At 44.0% G+C, this 23406-nt stretch overlaps 1 protein-coding gene across 1 annotated transcript in view; it reads right to left on the bottom strand.

Moving 5' to 3' along the window:
- Positions 1-2925: 2925 nt before the first annotated feature.
- The window catches only part of rrn3 (RRN3 homolog, RNA polymerase I transcription factor), a 99752-nt gene continuing 79271 nt past the window's right edge, over positions 2926-23406 (bottom strand). The window contains exons 14-17 of the mRNA XM_084328892.1: positions 19534-19642; positions 18686-18838; positions 3997-4081; positions 2926-3562 (exon numbers count right to left, since the gene is read on the bottom strand). Of these exons, the coding sequence (XP_084185018.1) occupies positions 3410-3562; positions 3997-4081; positions 18686-18838; positions 19534-19642 (500 nt within the window). The 3' untranslated portion in view covers positions 2926-3409. The remainder of the gene's footprint in view (positions 3563-3996; positions 4082-18685; positions 18839-19533; positions 19643-23406) is intronic.

Below are 23406 nucleotides of genomic sequence, written 5' to 3' on the forward strand. Positions count from 1 at the left end.
CATCATTTTTACTTCCGGTCGGGGGGTTTCAAAATAAAAGAGCGACGTCTAAAGCACCGGAAATACGTTTATTTTGTACATTATCTAACGTTAACACGAACCTTAACTAACTTTAGGTTAGTTGTAACGTTAGCGTTAGTCAACACCAGCCATGGGAATACTGTTTTCTAAATTGTGGAGGCTTTTAATCGTCAAGGTAAGAGGATTTGAAGACATGGTATCCATAAACTTCAATCGGTTCGGATCCTTTGAATGAAATGAGAATGTAAACAAACACTGCATGGCGTCACGTTAGATCACTGCGTTGCGTGAAATCACTTACTGAGCCCAGAGAAGAGTGGTTTGGCAAAAAATTGTTCCGAGTATATTTGCTTAAAAAACGTAATTGTCGAATTCAATTATTTCTTATTTCTCCATGTGGTAAATACACAGGTCACAACATGTTTACAGGAAGGTTTTGGAGTTGTATTTGGAGTGTATTTCGTGACTGTAGGGGACTGTAGGGAACTTCAGGGTAAAGGACTGCCCCACTTCCAGTGATGAAGCTAAGCTACGCTAACGGTGCGGGCGTTCCCTAAGCCCCTACAGTCACGAAATACACTCCAAATACAACTCCAAAATGTTCCTGTAAACATGTTGTGACCTGTGTATTTACCACGTGGAGAAATAAAGAAATGATTGAATTCGACAATTACGTTTTCTAAGCAAATATACTCTGAACAATTTTTTGCCAAACCACTCCTCTCTGGGCTCAGTCAGTGATTTCACGCAACGCAGTGATACTTTCTAACGTGACGCCATGCAGTGTTTGTTTACATTCTCATTTCATTCAAAGGATCCAAACCGATTGAAGTTTATGGATACCATGCCTTCAAATCCTCTTACCTTGACGATTAAAAGCCTCCACAATTTAGAAAACAGTATTCCCATGGCTGGTGTTGATATGCTGCTAGCTAACGGAAACCAACAAACACAGAACTGGGCGGACACTAAAGCAGATAACGAGGCATCATTTTTACTTCCGGTCGGGGGGTTTCAAAATAAAAGAGCGACGTCTAAAGCACCGGAAATACGTTTATTTTGTACATTATCTAACGTTAACACGAACCTTAACACTTTGGCTGCCAGGAAACGTGTTTAGACGTCATTGCCGGCCATGCTCAAGTTGCCGGAGGACGCTTTACAGCGTCCTTATATCAATATTTCAAAAATCTGCGATCGGATTCATATGTCCCCTCCGCTGGCCTGAGATCCACCAGGAGGACCCACTGAGCTCTCTGGCGGTTCAGGAGCGCCATCTGGTGGCCGATCGGCGCAATCGCTTTAACAGGAAGTGGCATAGAGGTTGTGCTGGACGTCCGTATTACTTCCGGGCACTCGCTATAGGTCCCGGCATTCTAGCTCGTCACAATACACAGTGATCGATTGCCAATAACTCGATAAACAACATGATTTGGACGTATATACCATTATACAAGCTGGAGATGGACCGGGTAAATCTACATCCCATAATGATAAGATTTCTACTCTACGATGATCGCCCAACGGCGCGCGGAGACTGGGGTGAGTTTTAACTGCTATTATCAACATTTGACCCACATTAGATGATTGGTATAACGCTGCCCACGGAATTATAAACGCCCCCTAGCCCATCCGGTCAACATCAGATGACGTGTAGTAACTTCTAGAAGTACGTCTAGTTGGAATTTTTTATATCGCGCTGATTGCCATAAAACTGTATTGCATCATCAATATAATGCATTTGGGGCTATAGATCACGTTCTGGAGAAAGCTGCAGAAAGAGATGAAAACATACTTATACATTAGACCATACTTTACTATGAATATGTGAATGAAAAAGTTTAACGTTGCTACACAATGAACAATACATATAGGACTTTGAATGGGCCCTAATAATGGCAATGTAGCAATAGAATTTAAAAAGTTATAGCCATGCAAAGAAGGGGTACTTCTCCATAGACAAATAGAGCCGGCAACCTATGGTATATCATGAATTTAACCCAAGGCAACCAAAGTGTTAACTAACTTTAGGTTAGTTGTAACGTTAGCGTTAGTCAACACCAGCCATGGGAATACTGTTTTCTAAATTTTGGAGGCTTTTAATCGTCAAGGTAAGAGGATTTGAAGGCATGGTATCCATAAACTTCAATCGGTTCGGATCCTTTGAATGAAATGAGAATGTAAACAAACACTGCATGGCGTCACGTTAGATCACTGCGTTGCGTGAAATCACTGACTGAGCCCAGAGAAGAGTGGTTTGGCAAAAAAAAATTCAGAGTATATTTGCTTAGAAAACGTAATTGTCTAATTCAATTATTTCTTATTTCTCCATGTGGTAAATACACAGGTCACAACATGTTTACAGGAAGGTTTTGGAGTTGTATTTGGAGTGTATTTCGTGACTGTAGGGGACTGTAGGGAACTTCAGGGTAAAGGACTGCCCCACTTCCAGTGATGAAGCTAAGCTACGCTAACGGTGCAGGCGTTCCCTAAGCCTACTGCACGCACAGAGAAGAAAAGGGTATGTATCTTCTTGTCTAACTCCAGGGAAGATGGCAAATAAGCTAATTTCCCAAAATGTTGGCGTTTTCCTTTAAGTAATTTGGGTCAAACTAAAAATCACCCTTACCAACTGAAACTTAAGGAGCCCAAAACAACCATTTAACCTCAACAAGTCTAGTCTTTTTCTTGATTTTTTTTAAGATACCGTATTGATCCGAATATACTGTAATACCTGATTTCTGATATCATACGACTATATATATATATATATATATATATATATATATATATATATATACACACACATTCAGACTAGATGAGACCTTTGGATCACATTTTCTCTGGAGAATATGTTTCCTCTTAACATATTCATCAAGCAGAATAAGCTTTGATCTTGGGCATCATAGGCTTCTGCTGTCTGCTTAGTGTAACTTCATGTTATGGCTACAGTCATTGTGTTAACATTATAGCTACAGAAATCTTTGGTCAATATTCATCACCTTGGTAACTGTGGAATATTCAGGCCATATTTCAGTTGAAATGTGGTAAACAGCTTAGTATTTTCCTTACTTAAGGAATCAGTTTGAGATGTTTGTCGTCTTAGAGCATTTCCTAAACCTAGGAAAAATAAGACCTTAAGTGAAATCTTAAATGACAAAAACATAGAATGTTTTGTGCAACCGGCCACTGGAGTTTAACTCTTATTCTATCGTCCTCAACAGGATTCATCAGCAGGGCTGTAAGTCTTCAGATGCTATAAAACACAGAGCAGGTAGGGAGGCCGGCCGACTCCTTCTCACAGACAGTGTGGAGAGGTTGGATTAGTCCATTTCAAGAGTGGGGCGGGGGTGCTCTTGGGTTAGTCCATTTCAGGGGAAGGGGGGTGTCAGAAAGGTCTCTGTAGGAAGGCAATTGGGGGCGATCCCACACTGCTGGGGCTGCGAAGGTGAGAATCATAGGAGCCCGGCGTCATACCCACAACCCCATCCGTCTGGGGCGTCTCCCCGCACAGGAAGTCGTCCTCATCTTCCACGGAACACTGAGGGAGATAATATGATCAATCAGGACCAGGAAAGACACACAAAACAACCAATCAGGACTCAACCACTCAAATCATCAATTCAAGAAAATCGAAATCCCATGTTAGTGGCACAACAGGCAGCCAATATCAGATGTCAATACCCCTTGCACTGCACACACAGCTGCAACAGAGTACAAACAACCATATAACTCTGTTTCATGTTTTCAAAGGAACAATGTTTTCAAACGTTGACGTAAGACGTAAGTTAAGAGTGCGGTGTTCATTCATAGTTAAAAGACAGTAGATATTGTGATATATCACATTCACAAGTGATTTGGATCGACCGCAAATACATGGGCTGTCCAAATAATTTAATAAGGGAGTTATATGGTTCTTCAGTGCAAGGGTTCCAACTAAATGAATGTAAAGTGAAGTCCACCCTGAGTGCTCACCTGTCGGCCTCTCTTGGTGGCATCTACCCCAGTGGCTGCCGGCTCCTCCCACACCTGGTACAGCGGCTCAATCAGCTTCCCTGACCTGCAGACGGAGAGAGTGGATCAAACATGCTGGAACTCTACACACACAGGGTTCCTGTAGGTTTCAACAAGTTCAAAAAGATTTTTTAAGACCACTTTGAATAGAATTTAATACCTATTTCACGGCCATACTGGCAAAAAAATTATGAAATTACTATGAAAGAGGGCGGCTAGGTGGTGCAGTGGGCAAGGCGCTCACCACCAATGCAGGAGATGCTGGGTTCGAGCCCAGCTCTCCGCATTGCTATCAGCTTGGCTGGTCGTTCATACTAATACAATTGGCAGTATTAGGGGGTGGGAAGCTGATGGGTGAGGATCGGACGTTGTGGACAGCGACTCCTACAGGTCGGTTGGTGCGCCTGCGCTGCAGAATCAGGAAGCGACGGGGGCGGCGTGCCCTCCAAACGCAGACCCCCGACGCTGAGAGATCGTGCTGTGCAGGTGAAAAGATGCGACGGCTGCTTCCTCGAGTACCGGAGGGGACATGTGATGTAAGGCTTAGTCCACATTGCAGCCGGCTTGTGGGAGGCATGGCCTAACAACGTTCGAGACAGGGGAGGGTAGAATTGGACAATATGAAATTGGGGTAGGGTGAAGTAATTTCATACAAATTGTGTGTGTGTGTGTGTGTGTGGGGGGGGGGGGGTGGACTGATTACCGTACTGCTTACTTTGTAGCCTGGACATTTCCCCCACACACATTTAAACAAGATGCAGAGAAGATATCACAACATAGAAGTAACTCCCTAATCCAATACTTTAAGACCTATTTAAGGCCTAAAACTCAGATGATTATGTAAGACTTGCACACAAAGCCACCAAAGAGACCTACAAATAACCACATTCCAATATTCCAACACCCTCCCTTTCCTTGACCTCCATGGTAAAAATGTTGGTGAGTGGAGGACAATAAGAGTTGTTCCGTTTTATTATTTTACATTTTGTCCTACTGTCCTTATAAGTGAACATACATGTGCAATTTCTGGGACTTTTTTACGTCCACTTTTACTAATGAAGTCAATAAAGAAATGAAGACAGGAAAAAGTCACTTAAAATTTACATATCTGTACTTTCACTTATAGTGACAGGAGGGTGAAGATGCATATTTATTTGAACCCGCAGGGACTGGACAGCATAGAAGTCAACTACATGTGTTTTGAGTATTCTGAAGGAGAGTCTGCTGTACACTTAAAATCCCATTAACTCATTCAGTGCCAGCTATTAGTCTTGGCCTAGCTAACGTGCCAGGTTTCCATTACATATTTTCACTGTGTGTCACTATGTTTGGAGAGCTATATCTATATTCTATATCAGGGGTAGGCAACCCTAGGCACGCGTGCCTGCATAGGCACGCGGGGGCATTTGCATAGGCACAGGGGGCAGCAAAAAATAAAAAAAAATAATAATAATTAAAATTATACATTTTTTTTTTTTTGAAATATTATAGTGAAATATTTTGCACTGTTGTCGCATTTATCTTGTTGAAATCCTCCCACAGGTTCTTTTTACTACCACATATTTAATTGAGACCCTTTATTTGTTTATTATTTCAATTTAGCTGGAAATACATTGCTACATCATTCAGTAACATTTGCAGAGCCTTATAACAAAAACATTATTACGGTCACCATTGTGACCAGTGGGATTAATCAACAAATTGTATTATTTATTTTTCTATTTCATTGAACATTGCACATGTTAAAAGCCATTTTTCTTACTCAAAATGTGAGTATTACCAAGTAAACTTGTGTTCTTAAAACAATGACAATAAACAGTTTTATTAGGTTGAAATAATGTGGTTGTGTACTTATTTTTCTGTTAACTTATTATGGATTGAAAACTGAAAACCTTAATGCACAGTAACTGAACTCAATATTTTTAAGTTCTGGTAACTTATTATTATATTTTTTTTTACAGTGTAGTCTTGCGATCAATCAAAACTTATTTACACGGTATACCTCACATTCACCCTCCATTCACATCCTGGTGTTCTCCATTAGGCCTGTAGGTGGAGCTATGACAGCACACGTACAGTACACACACCAATGGTGTGTGATGTGTCCAAAAATGAATGGGCAAATGTGAGTGAAATGGTCGCACTGTATGCAGCTGTTTGTCTGCATTGCATCCCCCCCCCCCCCCCCCCCGCCCCAACTCAGATTTAGGGTTGATGCAACCATCATAATAATATTGTTAATAATAACAATAACAATAATGATGTAATAATGTAAAAATTATCATTAAAAAGACCTGATTATGAGAAAAAAAATTACGATGCATGGAATATTGTTGAGGCACACTAGTTACAACTATATTTCAAACAGGCACTCCATGTCAAAAAGGTTGCTGACCCCTGTTCTATATTATAGCTATGGGAACAATACTATAGTAATTTGACAGTGACTTTCTTCCATCCAAGATGCAAAAAAAGAGAAAAAATTTTCATGCATACGTTTGCGCGTTATCCCGTGGTGAATATAAGTGATAATTCCCGAAAGGCTGAGTTATAGGGCGCTATGTGAATTCTACTATAAGCGTTGGCTTGTCTTGCCTGGACACGCTACTATTTCCAAATCAAATCTATATAATAGGTATTATGTTTCATCATGAATGCATGAAAAGGGGGGGGGGGGTGTCGTTTCTGATGCTTTGATTGCCAGTAACGGCATTCGTATTGAACACTAAAAATGCTGGATCGGTATGAAAACATTGCACGATCAAGCTGGAATTGACGTCAGATAGTCCTTACCTCTGATCGGTAGGGTTGGGCATCGTTTGGATAATGGATTTGAACGATTCCGGTTCCGATTCTCCATTTCGATTCCTGTTCTAAACGATTCTCGATTTTGAAAAATCATAAAAAAATGTCATACTATTCACATTGTCAGTTGCCTTGATACAGTTTAATTTGGTTGCTGTACTGTAACTAGGGTATTAATTAACAAAGTAAAAAAAAAAAAAAAATCCCCCCCAAAAAGAATATTCCAATTGTTTGATCGCCATCTGGTCCATCTGATGTCCATCTGGTCCACGACATAATACGGCACAACACATGCACCGAGTGTCCCGTAGACGTTTCGATGTGACCGAGTGAACCTCTAGGCTTCCCTGTACTAAAAAACTGCGCCCGGAGCGGTTTAAGAGTCCAAACTCCTTTTTGCACCCATGGGCGGAGAACAAACGGATTTAGAATGTCTCACAAATGCTCAGGAAGTCGCGCTTTTCAGAAATCGGTAAAAATAGAAAAATTACATTTTCGAGTGCTTTGAGATGTTATATATAAGTCTCCTTACATGCTAAACTTAATACGACTTGTAAATATGTTTAATTCTTGCTAAATGGTATAGTTCTAATTATCCCCGTATTCATGGGAACTACAACGCGTCACATACACGCACGCGCGCACACACAAACAGAGCGCCGTGTGCGGTTGATAGGTGTTAAATCACTGAGTGATACCAATATGCATTCCATGCAAATCATTCAGAGCGAGAGGGGGGAGGGATAGTTTGTTTCTCACATTGTCGCTGTCTGTGAACTCACTGCTCTCTGAAAAGCTCTCTCGACTCGCGAGGCTATCCATGGGGCTGCATATTTCTCCAACAAATCATATACCGTTTATAAGATCTATTTTCTGGTATTCCAAGTTTAGTCAGGATAATAGAACCTGCATTATACAACAGCATGCCCATTTCTCGATTCTGATTGGCTGAAACAGTCAAGTTACACGTGGGTATTTGTACTAACCCCACACTCTTGGTCCCAGGACCCGCCCACAACCGCATTACTATCACTCCGCCATGCGAGTTTTTAGAAGTGAAAGCAAGATGGTGGACACGCCGCGACAGTAAACATTACGAAAGGATATGGTGATAGGGTCATAAAGACTAAATGAAAAACGATTCTGTCACGGCGAATGTGTTAGTTTCTTAAACAATGTTGGATGATGTAATTGATGGGTCGTGAGTCATTGTGGAACAAAATAAAAATTGCGCGAATTGATTGATTGATTGATTGCAATTATTAATGTCTGCCTTGTTTCCAACTGGTTAAGTTTAGGCACTCTTTCGAAGTCGCTCTCTTTCGAAGTTGGTTATGGTTAGAGTTTGTCTTTAGAGGAGGGCGATAGACCACCAGCCCTGATTCCTAACCTCTAACCTTAACCAACTTCGAAAGAGAGCGACTTCGAAAGAGTGCCTAAACTTAACCAGTTGGAAACAAGGCGGACAGTAATAAAATTAGCAATCAATCAATCAATCAATCAATCAATTCAATAACCCACGCTCACTTAAAACAGCGTACCTCCCAGCTGCTTCTATAGAAAGTAGGTTAAAAAAAAAAACTCTTAAGAACCCCCCCCCCCCCCCCCCCCCCCCTAAAAAAGAAAACTTTTTTTTATTTGTTTTACCTACTTTCTATAGAAGCATCTAAGAATGAAGTTCTATAGAAAGTAGGTTCAAAAGAAAAGTTGGATGTGTTAGTTTGTTGGATGTCTTAGTTTGTTGGATGTCTTAGTTGAGAGACAGTTGGATGTCTTAGTTTGTTGGATGTCTAGTTGAAAGACAGTTGGATGTCTTCGTTTGTTGGATGTCTTAGTTGAGAGACAGTGAGAACAGTTGGATGCACTTCCAAGCTGCTTCCACATGGACATCAATTGCAAATCTATCATGAGGTTGAGTTAGTATGATGGACCCTATAATTTATAGGGCTGTCAAAATTAATGCTTTAACTTTTGAGATTAATTTAAAATAAAGCATTAAAATAAATTAATCTAGATTAATCTATAGAGTGAAAAATCTTCAACGTTCTGAACTTTCAGCAGTATATTCGCCACGGATATAAGAAAGAGGTCTAGCTGAGTCAATGTTGTTGAACATTTGTATTTCACAGGAGAGAAACTGTATTCAAAGAAAGCTATTAAAATAGTCTTTGAATCTCTCTCTCTCTCTCTAATGTACAGAGTGGAGTGTGCTCCGCGACAACACAGATAATATTAATGACTACACGGAAACAATGCTGGACTTTGTTTGTACTTTGGTAGAAGATACAATCCCCTCTACCACAATTAGAGTTTACCCAAACCAAAAGCCTTGGGTAGACAAATCCGTCCACGAAGCTCTGAAAGCGCGCACCTCAGCATACAATGCCGGGCTTGTGACAGGCAACAGGAATGACCACAAGGTGGCGAGATACAACGTAAGGAAGACAGTAATAGAGGCAAAACGGCGCTACAGGGGATAACATTTTACTTAAATATGAACAGGCTGACTCTAGAGGTATGTGGCAGGGCCTCAGAACGATGACAGATTACAAAGGCACCTCACTCAAGCTGAACAGTGACATCCAATTGGCAAATGATCTCAATACCTTCTATGCGAGGTTTGAGGCTGTGAATACATTTTTCAGGCAAAGCCGTTGCAGTGGCTTAAACGAGGAAATATTGTGCACTTCACACGTTTCTATAATTGTTTTGTCGAAACCGGAAAGCCTGTAGCCGGTACTTCCTGTACTTCCGTTTTCACACTTTAGGAGGCATAGCTTTAGCAGCCTACAGCGGGAGGGAAGCCGGTGGGTGGGTCCGGGTCGTTGTAAACAGCGACTCCTACAGTTCGGTCGGGGCGCCTGCACAGCGAGGGAAGGATCTGGAGGGAGGTAGTGTGACCTTCCACACGTTACACTCTCCCAGTGAGAGTCCGTGCTGCCAGGTGAAAAGAAGTGGTGGGCTGGGTACACATGTGTCGGAGGAAGCATGTGATAGTCTCCGCCTTCCCAGACCGACGGTAGGGGGTAGAGTGCGCAACGACCAGGAAGGGGATTGGGAATTGGCATAACGACTAACATTGGGAGGGGAGAAAAACGGAAAAAGAAGGGGGGAAAGATAATAATAATAATAAAAAAAAAAGTGAATATCAGGAAGGCAGCAGGACCGGACGGTATCCCCGGCCGCGTCCTAAAAGTCTGTGCCGACCAACTGGCCCGGTATTCACAGACATATTTAACCTGTCCTTAGAACAGGCTGTCATCCCCACCTGTCTGAAGAAGTCCACCATTATCCCTGTACCCAAAAAAATCCAAGCCCGCTTGCCTCAACGACTACAGCCCTGTAGCTCTCACCTCCATAGCCATGAAGTGCTTTGAGAAGCTAGTTAAGGGCTACATCTGTTCCTCCCTTCCCATAAACCTGGACGCCTGTACCCGTTCCGCAACTGTAAGTTACTTCCGGGGTAGGCCTGATTGGCCCCGACAGGCACGTGACGCGGCAAACTCAGGACGCGCAACGAGGCTGCTGAGAGCTGACGCGCGGAAATAGGCTGTCTATTGCCATTCTCTAACACAAACTCTAACCTTAACCAGCTCCTTAACAGCGCCTAAACTTAACCGTTCTAACCTTAACCAACTCCGAAACAATGCCTAACCTTAACCTTAACCTTAACCATGCCTAACCTTAACCATAGAAAGAATATTGCCATTCTCTAAGACAAACTCTAACCTTAACCAGCTCCTTAACAGCGCCTAAACTTAACCGTTCTAACCTTAACCAACTCCGAAACAATGCCTAACCTTAACCTTAACCATGCCTAACCTTAACCGGCGAAAGAATACACGTTAAAAAAAAATCACGTTAAAAAAAAAATTTGATGGGATTCGAACTCGTCAACAACGGACCGCAGGACCGCAGGACCGCTGCTCTGCCAGGTGAGCTGAAGCGCCTAATGAAAATCATGGCGGATTAGGGCGGTCACATAATTCCGCGGAGCGTGCCGCGCGGCAGAGAAAGTTGCGCGTCACGTGCCTGTCGGGGCCAATCAGGCCTACCCCGGAAGTAATTTACAGTTGCGGAACAGTTATAGGCAACCTGGACCCCCTGCAATTTGCATACCGCCCCAACAGGTCCACGGAGGACGCCATAGCCCATGTGCTGCACACAGCAGCATCACACCTGGACAAGAGGCAGGGGAACTATGTGAGAATGCTATTCATCAACTACAGCTCAGCATTCAATACCATAGTCCCCTCCAAACTCATAGCCAAGCTCAGGGACCTGGGCTTGAACTATGACCTCTGCCAGTGGGTCTTGGACTTCCTGACGGGCAGACCCCAGGTGGTGAGAGCAGGCAACTGCACCTCCTCATCAATCACTCTCAACATAGGGGCCCCCCAGGGCTGTGTTCTGAGTCCCCTACTCTACTCCCTGTACACACATGACTGTGTGGCACAGCGGAACAACAACACAATCATCAAATTTGCTGACGACACAGTAGTAGTGGGCCTGATCTCTGCAAACGACGAGAGGGCCTACCTGGAAGAGGTAAAGGTTCTAGCGGGATGGTGTCAAGAGAACAGCCTCTCCCTGAACGTCAGCAAAACAAAATAGATGATTGTGGACTTTAGGAGGTCGGGGGTCAGGGACTACAGCCCCCTCAGCATCGACGGGGCACCGGTTGAGAGAGTGAACCGTTTTAAGTACCTCGGAGTCCACATATCCGAGGACTTGACATGGACCACACACATTGACAGTGTTATCAAGAAGGCACGACAACGCCTTTACTTCCTTCGGCGCCTAAGGAAGTTCGAAGTGAGTCAGAAGATCCTCAAGAACTTCTACTCATGCACACTAGAGAGCATCCTGACTGGCAATATCACCTCCTGGTTTGGGAATAGCACTGCACAAGACCGTAGCAGACTACAGAGAGTGGCCCGTTCAGCCAAACGCACAATTGGAGGGGGGCTTCCTACTCTCCAAGACATTTACAACAAGCGCTGCATGGGTAAGGCTAAGAGAATAATCAAAGACCCCAGCCACCCAAACAACTGCCTCTTTGAACTGTTGCGGTCAGGCAAGCGATACCGGAGTCTCATGGCAAGCACAGAGACTCAGAAGGAGCTTCTATCCCCAGGCCATCAGGATGCTCAATGAACAATAACAGACCATCAAATACACCCACAACACACACATCCACACTAACACACTTTATATACATTTACATTTACATTTAGTCATTTAGCTGACGCTTTTATCCAAAGCGACTTACAAGTTCTGTACGACAAGCCATCAGGAAGGGCACAACTCTATCAGCTGAGCAACAATGTTCATCAAAGTGTTGAGTGCTACAGTGTAGGTTAGTTTATTAGGACAAGTGCATGACAGTACGGTTAGTTAGGGTTAGATTTTTTTTTTTTTTTTTTTTTTTTTTTAATTCAGATAATGGTTGAAGAAGTGCGTCTTTAGTCGACGGCGAAAGATTGGACGTGATTCGGCTGTCCTAACTGGGGTGGGTAGTTCATTCCACCATTGTGGGGCAAGGACTGAGAATAGGCGACTTCTCTTTGATGACCCTCCCGGAGCTTGGATAGGAGTAGGTCTGAGGCGGCCAGAAGATGCAGAGCGTAGGGGTCTTGAGGGTGTGTAGTTAGAGACCATTGACCGGAGGTAGGCGGGAGCGGTTCCCTTTGCCGCACGGTATGCTAGGTCGAGGGCCTTGAAGCGGATTCGTGCAGCAATGGGGAGCCAGTGCAGGTCCCTAAGAAGTGGGGTGACATGGGCCGACTTCGGTAGGTTTGAGATCAGGCGGGCCGCTGCGTTCTGAATGAGTTGAAGAGGCTTAGTGGCAGTGGCCGGGAGGCCAGCGAGCAGTGCATTGCAGTAGTCGAGGCGGGAGATGACTGTTGATTGGACGAGGAGTTGGGTGGCTTCTTTTGTCAGGAAGGGGCGTATCCTTCTGACGTTGCTCAGGAGGAATCGGCAGGTTCTGGTCGTCGCTGCGATGTGAGCAGAGAAGTTCAACTGGTCGTCGAGGACAACACCAAGGTTCTTGGCGGTCGGGGACGCAGTCACAGCTGCATTCTCAACTGTGATTGAAAGGTCGGTTAGGGGGGAGGATTTGGCCGGCAGGTGGAGCAATTCTGTTTTGCTTAGGTTCAGTTTGAGGTGGTTGGACGTCATCCAGGCTGAGATGTCGGACAGACAGGCCGAGATCCGCTCAGAGACGTGGATATCTGAGGGAGGGAAGGAGAGGAAGAGTTGAGTATCGTCGGCATAACAATGGTAGGAGAAGCCATGAGACGTGATAATGTTACCCAGTGATTTAGTGTAGAGGGAGAAGAGAAGGGGTCCTAAAACCGAGCCCTGGGGGACACCCGTCCGCAGGGGGCGGGTGGCCGACAGGGTCCCTCTCCATGACACTTGGTAGGAGCGGTCATTGAGGTATGATGACAGCCATGTCAGCGCAGAGCCAGCCACTCCCATTCCTGCGAGGGCCGCAAGGAGGATCTGGTGGTTGACTGTGTCGAAGGCTGCAGATAGATCTAGGAGAATCAGGACAGAGGAGAGGCCTTTCGCTTTTGCTAAGTGAAGTGCCTCTGTGACCGCAATGAGGGCTGTCTCTGTGGAGTGACCAGTCCTGAAGCCTGACTGATTAGGGTCTAGGAGGTCATTCTGTAAGAGATAAGCAGTAAGTTGGTTGGATACAGCACGTTCAAGTGTTTTAGAAAGGAAGGAGAGAAGAGAGACAGGACGGTAGTTGCCTATGACGGTAGGGTTCAGGGTTGGTTTTTTTATGAGCGGCGTGACTCTGGCTTGTTTTAGGGAGGTGGGGACCACCCCCGAGTTGAGTGAGGAGTTGATGGTTGCAGTTAGGAATGGGAGGATGTCTGGTGCTATGGTCTGGAGGAGTGGGGAGGGTAGCTGGTCCAGCTGGCAAGTAGTCGGACGGTTTGACGTTACCAGTGTCAGGGTCTCTGCTTCTGTAATGGGAGAGAAAGATGACAGAGTGAAGGATGAGGTTCTCGATTCAGCATTTGGAATGGGTGGGGGTTGGGAGAAGGAGCTGCGGATGTTCTCCACTTTTTCCTCAAAGAAGATCGCAAAGTCTTCGGCAGAGAAAGATGAGGGAGGGGGGGGTGGGGGGGGAGTGAGGAGGGAGGACATGGTAGCATGCAGTTTGCGAAGATTCTTGGCAGAGGCCTCGATCCTATGGTGGAAGAAAGAAGCTTTGGCATTAGTGATGGTTTTGGAGAATGTTAACAAGAGGTTGTGATATGTGTCGATGTCAGCAGTGAGGCGTGACTTTCTATACTTCCTTTCAGCTGCTCTCAGGACCTGTCTTTGTTCTCTCACTGGATCTGTCAGCCATGGACTGGGTGGGGAACGGCGGGCAGGTTTCTCAACGAGGGGACAGAGCTTGTTGAAGGAGGTTGCAAGGGCTGAAAGGAGGGTGGAGGTTGCCATCTCTGTGGAGAGAGCAGAGAAGGTGTCACTCAAAGGTAGAGCGGATAGTATGTCAGAGGAGAGGGTGGAGGGGGATAGGGAGGGTAGGTTGCGTCTGAGTGAGACTGTTTGAGTTGGGGTGAAGACCTTTCGGTTAAGCATGAGAGTTAGTGAGAAGGATATGAAGGAATGGTCAGATACATGTAGGGGAGTTACCGTGGTGTTAATGATGCTGGAGTTACGGGAAAATATGAGATCCAAGGAGTTGCCTGCTTTGTGGGTGGGAGGCATGGCAGTGGGAGTCAGGTCAAACGATTGTAGTAGGGAGACTACTATGACTGACTGAGATGAGTCAGGCAGGTTGAAGTCGCCCAGTAGAAGGAGAGGGGTACCATCTTCCGGTAAGGAGCTAAGAAGCATGTCCAGCTCATCTGTGAAGTGATCGAGTGTACCTGGAGGGCGGTAGAGTGTAACAATGGTGAGATTGAAAGGATTAGAGACAGATACTGCATGATATTCGAGAGAGGAGAGTGACAGTTCTGGGAGTGGTGTTACGTTTGTAGCCCATGAAGGAGATGTCATGAGGGCAGTGCCTCCGCCCCGTCTGGAAGGTCGAGGTGTGTGAGTGAAGTTATAGTTTGTAGATAATGCTGCAGGTGTTGATGAGTTATTGGGGGTTATCCAGGTCTCAGTTAGAGCCAGGAGCTGCAGATTTAGACTATGGGCGTAGGCAGTAATGAAGTCAGCTTTCTTGACTGCTGATTGACAATTCCATAAGCCTCCCCGTACTGTGACAGGTGTATTAGTGGCTGTAGGAGGGTAGGAGAGATTAGCCGGGTTGCTAGCAAACTGGCGTGGATGGGTAGAGTCAGTTCTGGAGGAGCAGATTGTGGATATAGGTATGAGACACATTGTCTTGTCAAGAGTGGCAGGGAGGAAGTAGAGAAATAGCAGAGTGGGAGGGAAAGGGAGATTTTTCAGAGTGGAGTGTAAGATAGGACTAGGGTGTACTTAGCACTAGGTGGATCGGTGGATCTCTCGGCGGATAACTCCAGGAAAACTCCTCCTCTTTGTCCCTCTTCGTTTCTCGACGCTTCGCTGACGCTACACCAGCAAGCCTTTAAATCTCTATCACTAATTAGTGCTGTCTTAACACCTGGCCCTTAATGGGGGCACTTAACAAAACAAAATGGCCGTTTTAAACACGCCCCTTTAATCTATATCTATCTAATATATTTATTGGCATCAATCTCATGCACCTCACCACCACAAGCTAAGCTATACCTCACCATTTCTACACTGTACTGTATCTGCATTGTATACTGTACATATGTATATTGAACATTTTTGTTTTGTTTACACTTGTTTACGTACTTGACTTTCTATTTTATACTTTTATTTTATCTTGTTATTTTATCTAGCACACTCTCAGGAGCATAACAGAAAGAAGCATTTCATGCAAAAGTATTCTGTTCTGTATGACAACTAATAAAGAAACTTGAACTCTGTCTCTCTCTCTATTATATTATATATTATATTACTATACTATTATATCTAATGTATTCAGCTAAACCTCGATCTATCTAGTGGGTGTACATGGCATCAAATCAAAGTGTGTGTCACTGTAGGCCTGCCTGGGCCCAGTCATTGGAATAACAAAGGAACAGACTATAAACTGGGCCTTTGTTCCAGGTGTGAATTGGTCTAGTGACATTGACATTGCATTCTGGGAGGGAGTGTAGTTCTCTTATAATTTTGCTGAATTCACTGAATCCTTTCAGACCCGCCTGCTGCGAATTGGTAAGGATTTTACCAGAATGTTTCATAGGACATTGATTAAAAACTATCGGCTTGAATTTTACAATTGATGGCTTATTTTGAAGGTATGAACCTGTAGTTTCATATTATGTACAAAAAAAAGTGAAAATTCTTGAGGAGGAGCATAACCGGCTAGACTTCAGAGGGTTAAACGTAACACACTGTCTGGGACAGGGGTTACTGCACTCTCGATACTGCCACCTGGCAGGATCTGGCCGGTACTGCACCCTCAGGGTCCCAGTATGCCTTTTAACGGCAACATACAGGTCCGTGACATTGAATAGGATATTAAAATCTAATAAAAGAAAAAACGACCTCGCCACCAACGCAGGAGATGCTGGGTTCGAGCCCAGCTCTCGCCGTTGCTACCAGCTTGGCTGGTCGTTCATACTAATACAATTGGCAGTATTAGGGGGTGGGAAGCTGGTGGGTGGGGATCGGACGTTGTGGACAGCGACTCCTACAGGTCGGTTGGTGCGCCTGCGCAGTAGAATCAGGAAGCGACGGGGGCGGCGTGTCCCTCCCACGCAGACCCTCGCCGCTGAGAGATTGCGCTGTGCAGGTGAAAAGATGCGACGGCTGCCTCCTCGAGTACCGGAGGGGACACGTGATGCAAGGCTTCGTCCACATTGCAGCCGGCTTGTGGGAGGCATGGCCTAACAGCGTTCGAGACAGGGGAGGGTAGAATTGGACAATACGAAATTGGGGAAGGGAGAAAAATAGAAAATGGGGAGAAAAAGTAGATACAAAAATAAGAAAAAAACGACCAAAACCAGAGATATCTCGGGTCTGGCAGCCAACGCATGCATGGTGAGTTAACCCGAGATATCTCGGGTCTGGCAATTAAAGAGTTAAGAGCGTGAGTCTCTGCTTTGTTGTTTCATGGCCACTTACTGTAAGTCACATTGATTGAAAACTTTAATTAGACTTTCGTCTTGTTTACATCAGGGTCCCCCATTTTCAATTCATAATGACATACACCACATACAGATATACAGATATAATAATCTAATCTGGTGATGACATTTATGACATACATGACATACAGTACCGTTACATTTGTGACATACAAGATATATAAAACAGATCCTAACAGTAAATATATACATACGAGGGGGAGGGAATTTACGGGTGCCAGTTTCGAATTGCAGCCTCCCGTAGGTGCTCTTTGAGAGGGGTTTTGAAGGTGGGTAGGGATTCACATTTTTTTACGGCTGTGGGTAGGGCGTTCCACATTGATGTGGCATAATTACGGAACGTGTTTAGTCCCTTGTTTGAGCTGAATCTGGGTTGGACATGATTTGTGGAACTCCCTCGGGTGTTGTGGTTGTGGTGTTCACTGACCTTTGGGAAGTATTTCGACATGTACATGAGTACCTTAGTGGTGTAGTGCATCTTGTAGACCAGGCCCATTGCAAGTTGCTGTACGCTGTCGTCTACTCTAAGCCATCCTAGGTTGTCAAAATGGGCAGGGGTGAGGTGGGTTCTAGGAGTAAGGTCAAGCAGTAGTCTGACCAGTTTGTTTTGTGATGTTTGTAATCTTGTTTTTAGTGCCTTTGAGGTGCTTTGGTACCATGAGGTGCAAGCATAGTCGTAGTACCCTTGACTAGTCTCGACTCTAGTCTTCAGGGTATTTTTGTTTAACAGAGAGGAGATCCGGTACAAGAATCTTGTTCGTTAGTTGACTTTTTTTTATTACATTGGATGCCATCTTGTCACAGGAAAGATTTGCCTCTAGGATGGGACCCAGGTATGTAATTTCATATTTCCTTGTGACAATATTGTCACCCACTGTAACAGAGAAGCCGTTGGTATTGCTGAGTTTGTTATTTGATCCGAAGAGAATGGACTCTGTTTTACCCAGGTGTAATGATAGTTTGTTATCAGCGAGCCAGGTGCAGATTATGCCGAGTTCTGAGCTGAGGGTTTGTTCAACCTGTAACTTGTTCTTGTCAGAGACCAGCAGGGCTGAGTCGTCCGCGAACAGGAAAAAGTTGCAGTCACAAGCTGATGACATGTCATTTGCATAAATTAGGAACAGTAACGGTCCTAGTATGCTTCCTTGTGGAACACCACAGTTCACTGGGAGAGGGGGGGGGGGGTAGGGTACTGTTTACCTATACCATCTGTTCTCTCCCCTCCAGGTAGGATTGCATCCAGCTCACTGATAAATTATCAAAACCAATGGCTTTTAGCTTGTCAATCAGAATGGAGTGATTGACAGTCTGACTGCACACTGATTGCAAAGGATTTAAGTTTGTTACTCTTGGTCCCCTAAAATGGGGGTGTTATGTATAAAAAGGGCTGCAATTACTACATGGTTCACCCAAGATGGATGTAAACACCCTGAAATGAAAGCTGAAAGTCTGCACTTTCCATTCCAAATCCAATATGCTGGAGTACAGAGCCAAAATGTTCTTAATAAAAATGCTTCACTGGACTCAGACTAACGGACTGCATTGGACACATAAATAATCACAATACGATATCACAGACGACATCAGATACATATCGATAGATCACCCAGCCGTACACTACATCTCTTGGCTGAGGTTCCACACAGATCTTTGACAGAGCCTACCTCTTGAGCAGGTAGGGGTCGAAGGGGAAGAAGCTGTCCAGGGGGTTGGTGTTGGTGGCCACAGCGTCGCCCCCCGTGGAGCTCCTCACCACAGGCAGCATGTTGCGGTTGTTCTTCTCTATGATGGTGTAACAGAACACCAGCTGGTACATCCTGTCAGGGATGAGACCGCCGAGGCCACAAGGGTGACTGAACCTGCTATGCTTATTTTCTTTCAACACGTCAATAGAATTCTGATAATGCCGCCGCTGTCATCAACACGATTTTCATCATTTTGGCTCTGTACACCACCACAATGGATTTGAAATGAAACAATCAAGATTTGCTTTCAGTGCAGACTTTCCGCTTTTACATACAAATCAGGTGAACGGTGTAGGAATTACAATAATTTCTATATGTGCCTCCTCCTTTTTAAAGGGACCAAAAGTTGTCAGGAAAGACAAGTTGTCAGAAAGCACATCTTGATTGTTTAATTTCATGTCCATTGTGGTGGTGTACAGAGACATTGTGGTGGGGGGCATGGGGGACGGATGTACCTGGTGCTGAGTGGTGGGGGGCATGGGGGACGGATGTACCTGGTGCTGAGTGGTGGGGGGCATGGGGGACGGATGTACCTGGTGCTGAGTGGTGGGGGGCATGGGGGACGGATGTACCTGGTGCTGAGTGGTGGGGGGCATGGGGGACGGATGTACCTAGTGCTGAGTGGTGGGGGGCATGGGGGACGGATGTACCTAGTGCTGAGTGGTGGGGGGCATGGGGGACGGATGTACCTAGTGCTGAGTGGTGGGGGGCATGGGGGACGGATGTACCTGGTGCTGAGTGGTGGGGGGCATGGGGGACGGATGTACCTGGTGATGGCAGCAAACATGTTGGTGACGGCAGGCAGGCAGACCTTCAAGGGGTTGAGCTGACACATCACCACCCGCTCCAGGTTCAGACTCTGTAGGTATGCCAGACCTGAAACACACACGCACATACTTTAAGATGGCCAGACTATGTAAATTGTGAGTCTGAGAATCTCTGCATGCGTGTGTGTGTGTGTTGTGTCGGCTGGACACAGGGTGTTGTGATGCGTCTAGTAGGCTTGCTGCGGTAGACATGATACCGGTGTTACTTAGTGTTCAGGCATCCATCGAGTACATTACTTGCCCACTGCTGGTGTATGTCTTTTTCTTTCTTTATCGAAATGAACCCCATTTAGTTAATTTTTAGCATATTTGTGGCCAAATTCATCAAATAAAAAACTATCAATTCTTAGAGCTATTTTATACAGTAGGTGTGCAGCAGAGATGCAGTAAAGAGTAGCTTTCATTTTCAAAATATGTAACTTCACGTGAAGCAGAGAAAGAAGGTTCTAGAGACAACAGATATTTTGTAAAATGTCTGGTGTCACCGGTAACACCGGTGTTGTCCTGAGTTTATTAATGATGGTAAACATCTCACTATCATCTACTGCAGGGGTTCCCAACGTTTTCAGGCCGCAACCCCCGAAATAACGGTGTCAGAGAGCCGCGACCCCCACTAGGTGTTGTCATGAGTTTATTAATGATGGTAAATGTCTCACTAGCATCTACTGCAGTAGTTAGAGATGAGGTGTTGTCATGTGTTTATTAATGATTGTAAACGTCTCACTATCATCTACTGCAGTAGTTAGAGACAAGGTGTTGTCATGAGTTTATTAATGATGGTAAATGACTATCATCTACTGCAGTCATTTGAGATGAGGTGCTTCCTTGGTTCCTTTGCCATTTGCTTGCAACCCTCTTGCTTACAGCTTGCTGCCGCTGGCAAAGACCTTGTGGGGAAGCCGTGTCTAAGTCTTCCCTCGCCGGTACAAAGCCTCCCTTCATCAAGACTCCTGTCCAGCCTCCTTGTGGCGGCACACAGTAACTGGATTTCTCACGATTCCAGGCAAATCAACAGGGAATCTCAGAGCTGCACTGGTCCCCAGAGTGTGATGTGCAGGCACACCTATGCTATGACGTATTGGAACCAGTGTCATCAGTAGATTCAAAGTTTTTATTTGCCACATGGAAGCAATACAATCATACAGTTGTCATACAAAATCATAAATACAGTTCTACCATGGGCAAAAGGAGCAGGAAGAAGAATAACTCTTATGGTTACCTGCCCCCTATTCTTAAACTAAACAAGTATCAGTTTCAGTTTCATTTGTTCATTTCAAACCATACAACCTATACAATACAAGACAACCACAAAACAGCACAACAACCACCACAAAACAATAGACAACAGCAACAACAGACACCACCCATGGTCCGAAAAGTGGGATGGAAGAAGCCAAGCCTGTGAACTTCCATTCCCCACACCCCGACCATCAACCGCTACACACACAACATGCAACACAGCTCCGCTTCCCACATTCCCCCGACATCTCAACAAGACACACATGAGTCTGACCAGTCAATACATATTTTATATAACGTACTCCTTTTAATGCCAAACATCATGTTCACCCTCCTCCTTATACCTTTCAAATATTCCTTTTTTAAACTTTCTTTTAAACTGGTATTGTTTTTACTCAATTTAACCTCCTCGTCCAATCCATTCCATAATCTTACTCCACAAACAGATATGCACATAGATTTTAGAGTGGTTCTTACACCCGGTTGCTGAAGTTTCTGTTTCCCTCTAATATTATAATTCCTAGTTCCTACCCTCTGTGAACCGATATTGGATGGGGGTTGGAAGAGAGTTATGTGAAGCTTTGAACATGATTTTGGCAGTTCTAAGTTTGATCAAGTCCCATAATTTAAAAGCTGATGCTTGTAAAAACAATGGGGTAGAGTGTTGGTTGTACTTCGCATTGTACACAATCCTAATGGCCTTTTTTTGCAGAATATAAAGAGGTGATATATTGGAATGATAAGTATTACCCCATACTTCCAGACAATAATTTAAATATGGGACTACAAGTGCATGGTAGAGGATGAGAAGTGACCTTTGGTTGACAATTCTTGGATCGATACATAATCCCCACACTTTTGGCCATCTTGGATTTTACTTGACTGATGTGTGGTTTCCAGCTTATCCTGTCGTCTATGATCACACCCAGGAATGTGGTTTGATTTACTCTTTCTAGGGCTGACCTTCGAAGCTTTTTTTGGCAATCGAAGCTTCGGGGCCGAGCTTCGATTTTAATTCGAAGCTTCGAGAAAAAAAAAATAAAAAATTAACGTTTTTTTTTTTTTATCTTATGTTGTGGGACTTGTACAGCACTTTCGTAAACTTTGTTGTTTTTAAATGTGCTCTATAAATAAAGTGGGTTGGATTAATTAATTAAGTAGCCCCTTTCGTGACTGTGACGCATCCAACAAGGTTTCACTCGGCTGTGTGATTTAATTCAAGGTGGATCGCTGTTGTCGTTTGAACAACTTCAGATTTCATGGGAACTACCAATCCCCCAAATCAAGAATGTTTAAGATGAATGAAGTAAGATTTTGATTATTTGAAATATGGCCTGTGTAGACTAAACTATGCACAGAATTATGTCAGTCTACAAGGTCCGGATTCTACATGGTCCGGCAATGTAGACCTTGTAGACTCCACTACAGACCAATTATCAGTGAATGTTCATGCATTTTTAAGAAGGGCAACTTCCACAAAAAAACAAAGAACTCACCAAAACATCTCAGTAGCACCTTATCTAAATGTTATATTTCATATATGGAGATTCATATTTATTTATGTATTGCATGCATTTCTACATTTTATTTCCTATTTTGTTTATTCATCCCAGTATCTTTCTTTCTTATGTGTGGAATTCTACAAGGCGCGCGCACACACACACACTTACATTTAGTCATTTAGCTGACGCTTTTATCCAAAGCGACTTACAAGTTCTGTACGACAAGACAGCAAGAAGGGTACAACTCTATCAGCTGAGTAACAATGTTCATCAAAGTGTTGCGTGTTACAGTGTAGGTTAGTTTATTAGGACAAGTGCATGACAGTAAGGTTAGTCACGGTTAGATTTTTTTTTTTTTTTTTTTTAATCATTTCAGATAATGGTTGAAGAAGTGAGTCTTTAGTCGACGGCGAAAGATTGGACGGGATTCGGCTGTCCTAACTGGGATGGGTAGTTCACTCTCTCTCACTCACTCACTCACTCACTCACTCACTCACTCACTCACTCACTCACACACTCACACACTCACTCACACACTCACACACACACACACACACACACACACAAATCGAAGTAAAAAAAAATTGAAACACACACAAATCGAAGTAAAAAAAATTTGAAAAAAGAAATTTGAAAAAAAAAAAATTTTTTCTTTTTTAAACTTCGATTTTTTTTTAATGTTCGAAGCTTGTGCCATCGAACGAAGCTTCGAAGCTTCGAAGTATTTAAGACAGCCCTAACTCTTTCAATACATACATTGTCTATCATAACTTTCACTGTTATGTCACTATGCTTTCCAAAAAACATTCATTTAGTTTTACTCAAATTCAACGACAATTTATTCTCATCAAACCATTTTTTTTAACTTGATCAACTCCTGTGTGATCACCTGCAAAATATCCTGCAAATTTTGCCCTGAACAAATTATATTAGTGTCATCTGCAAAAAGAATGAATTTCATGATTGATGATACTCTACATATGTCATTAATGTATAATAAAAACAGTATCGGACCCAAAATGTACCCTTGCGGTACTCCGCAGACGATGTTCATCAGTGTTGACCTACGTTT

The sequence above is a fragment of the Notolepis coatsorum genome (genome assembly GCF_963971535.1).
Source record: "Notolepis coatsorum genome assembly, chromosome: 14".
NCBI lineage: Eukaryota > Metazoa > Chordata > Actinopteri > Aulopiformes > Paralepididae > Notolepis > Notolepis coatsorum.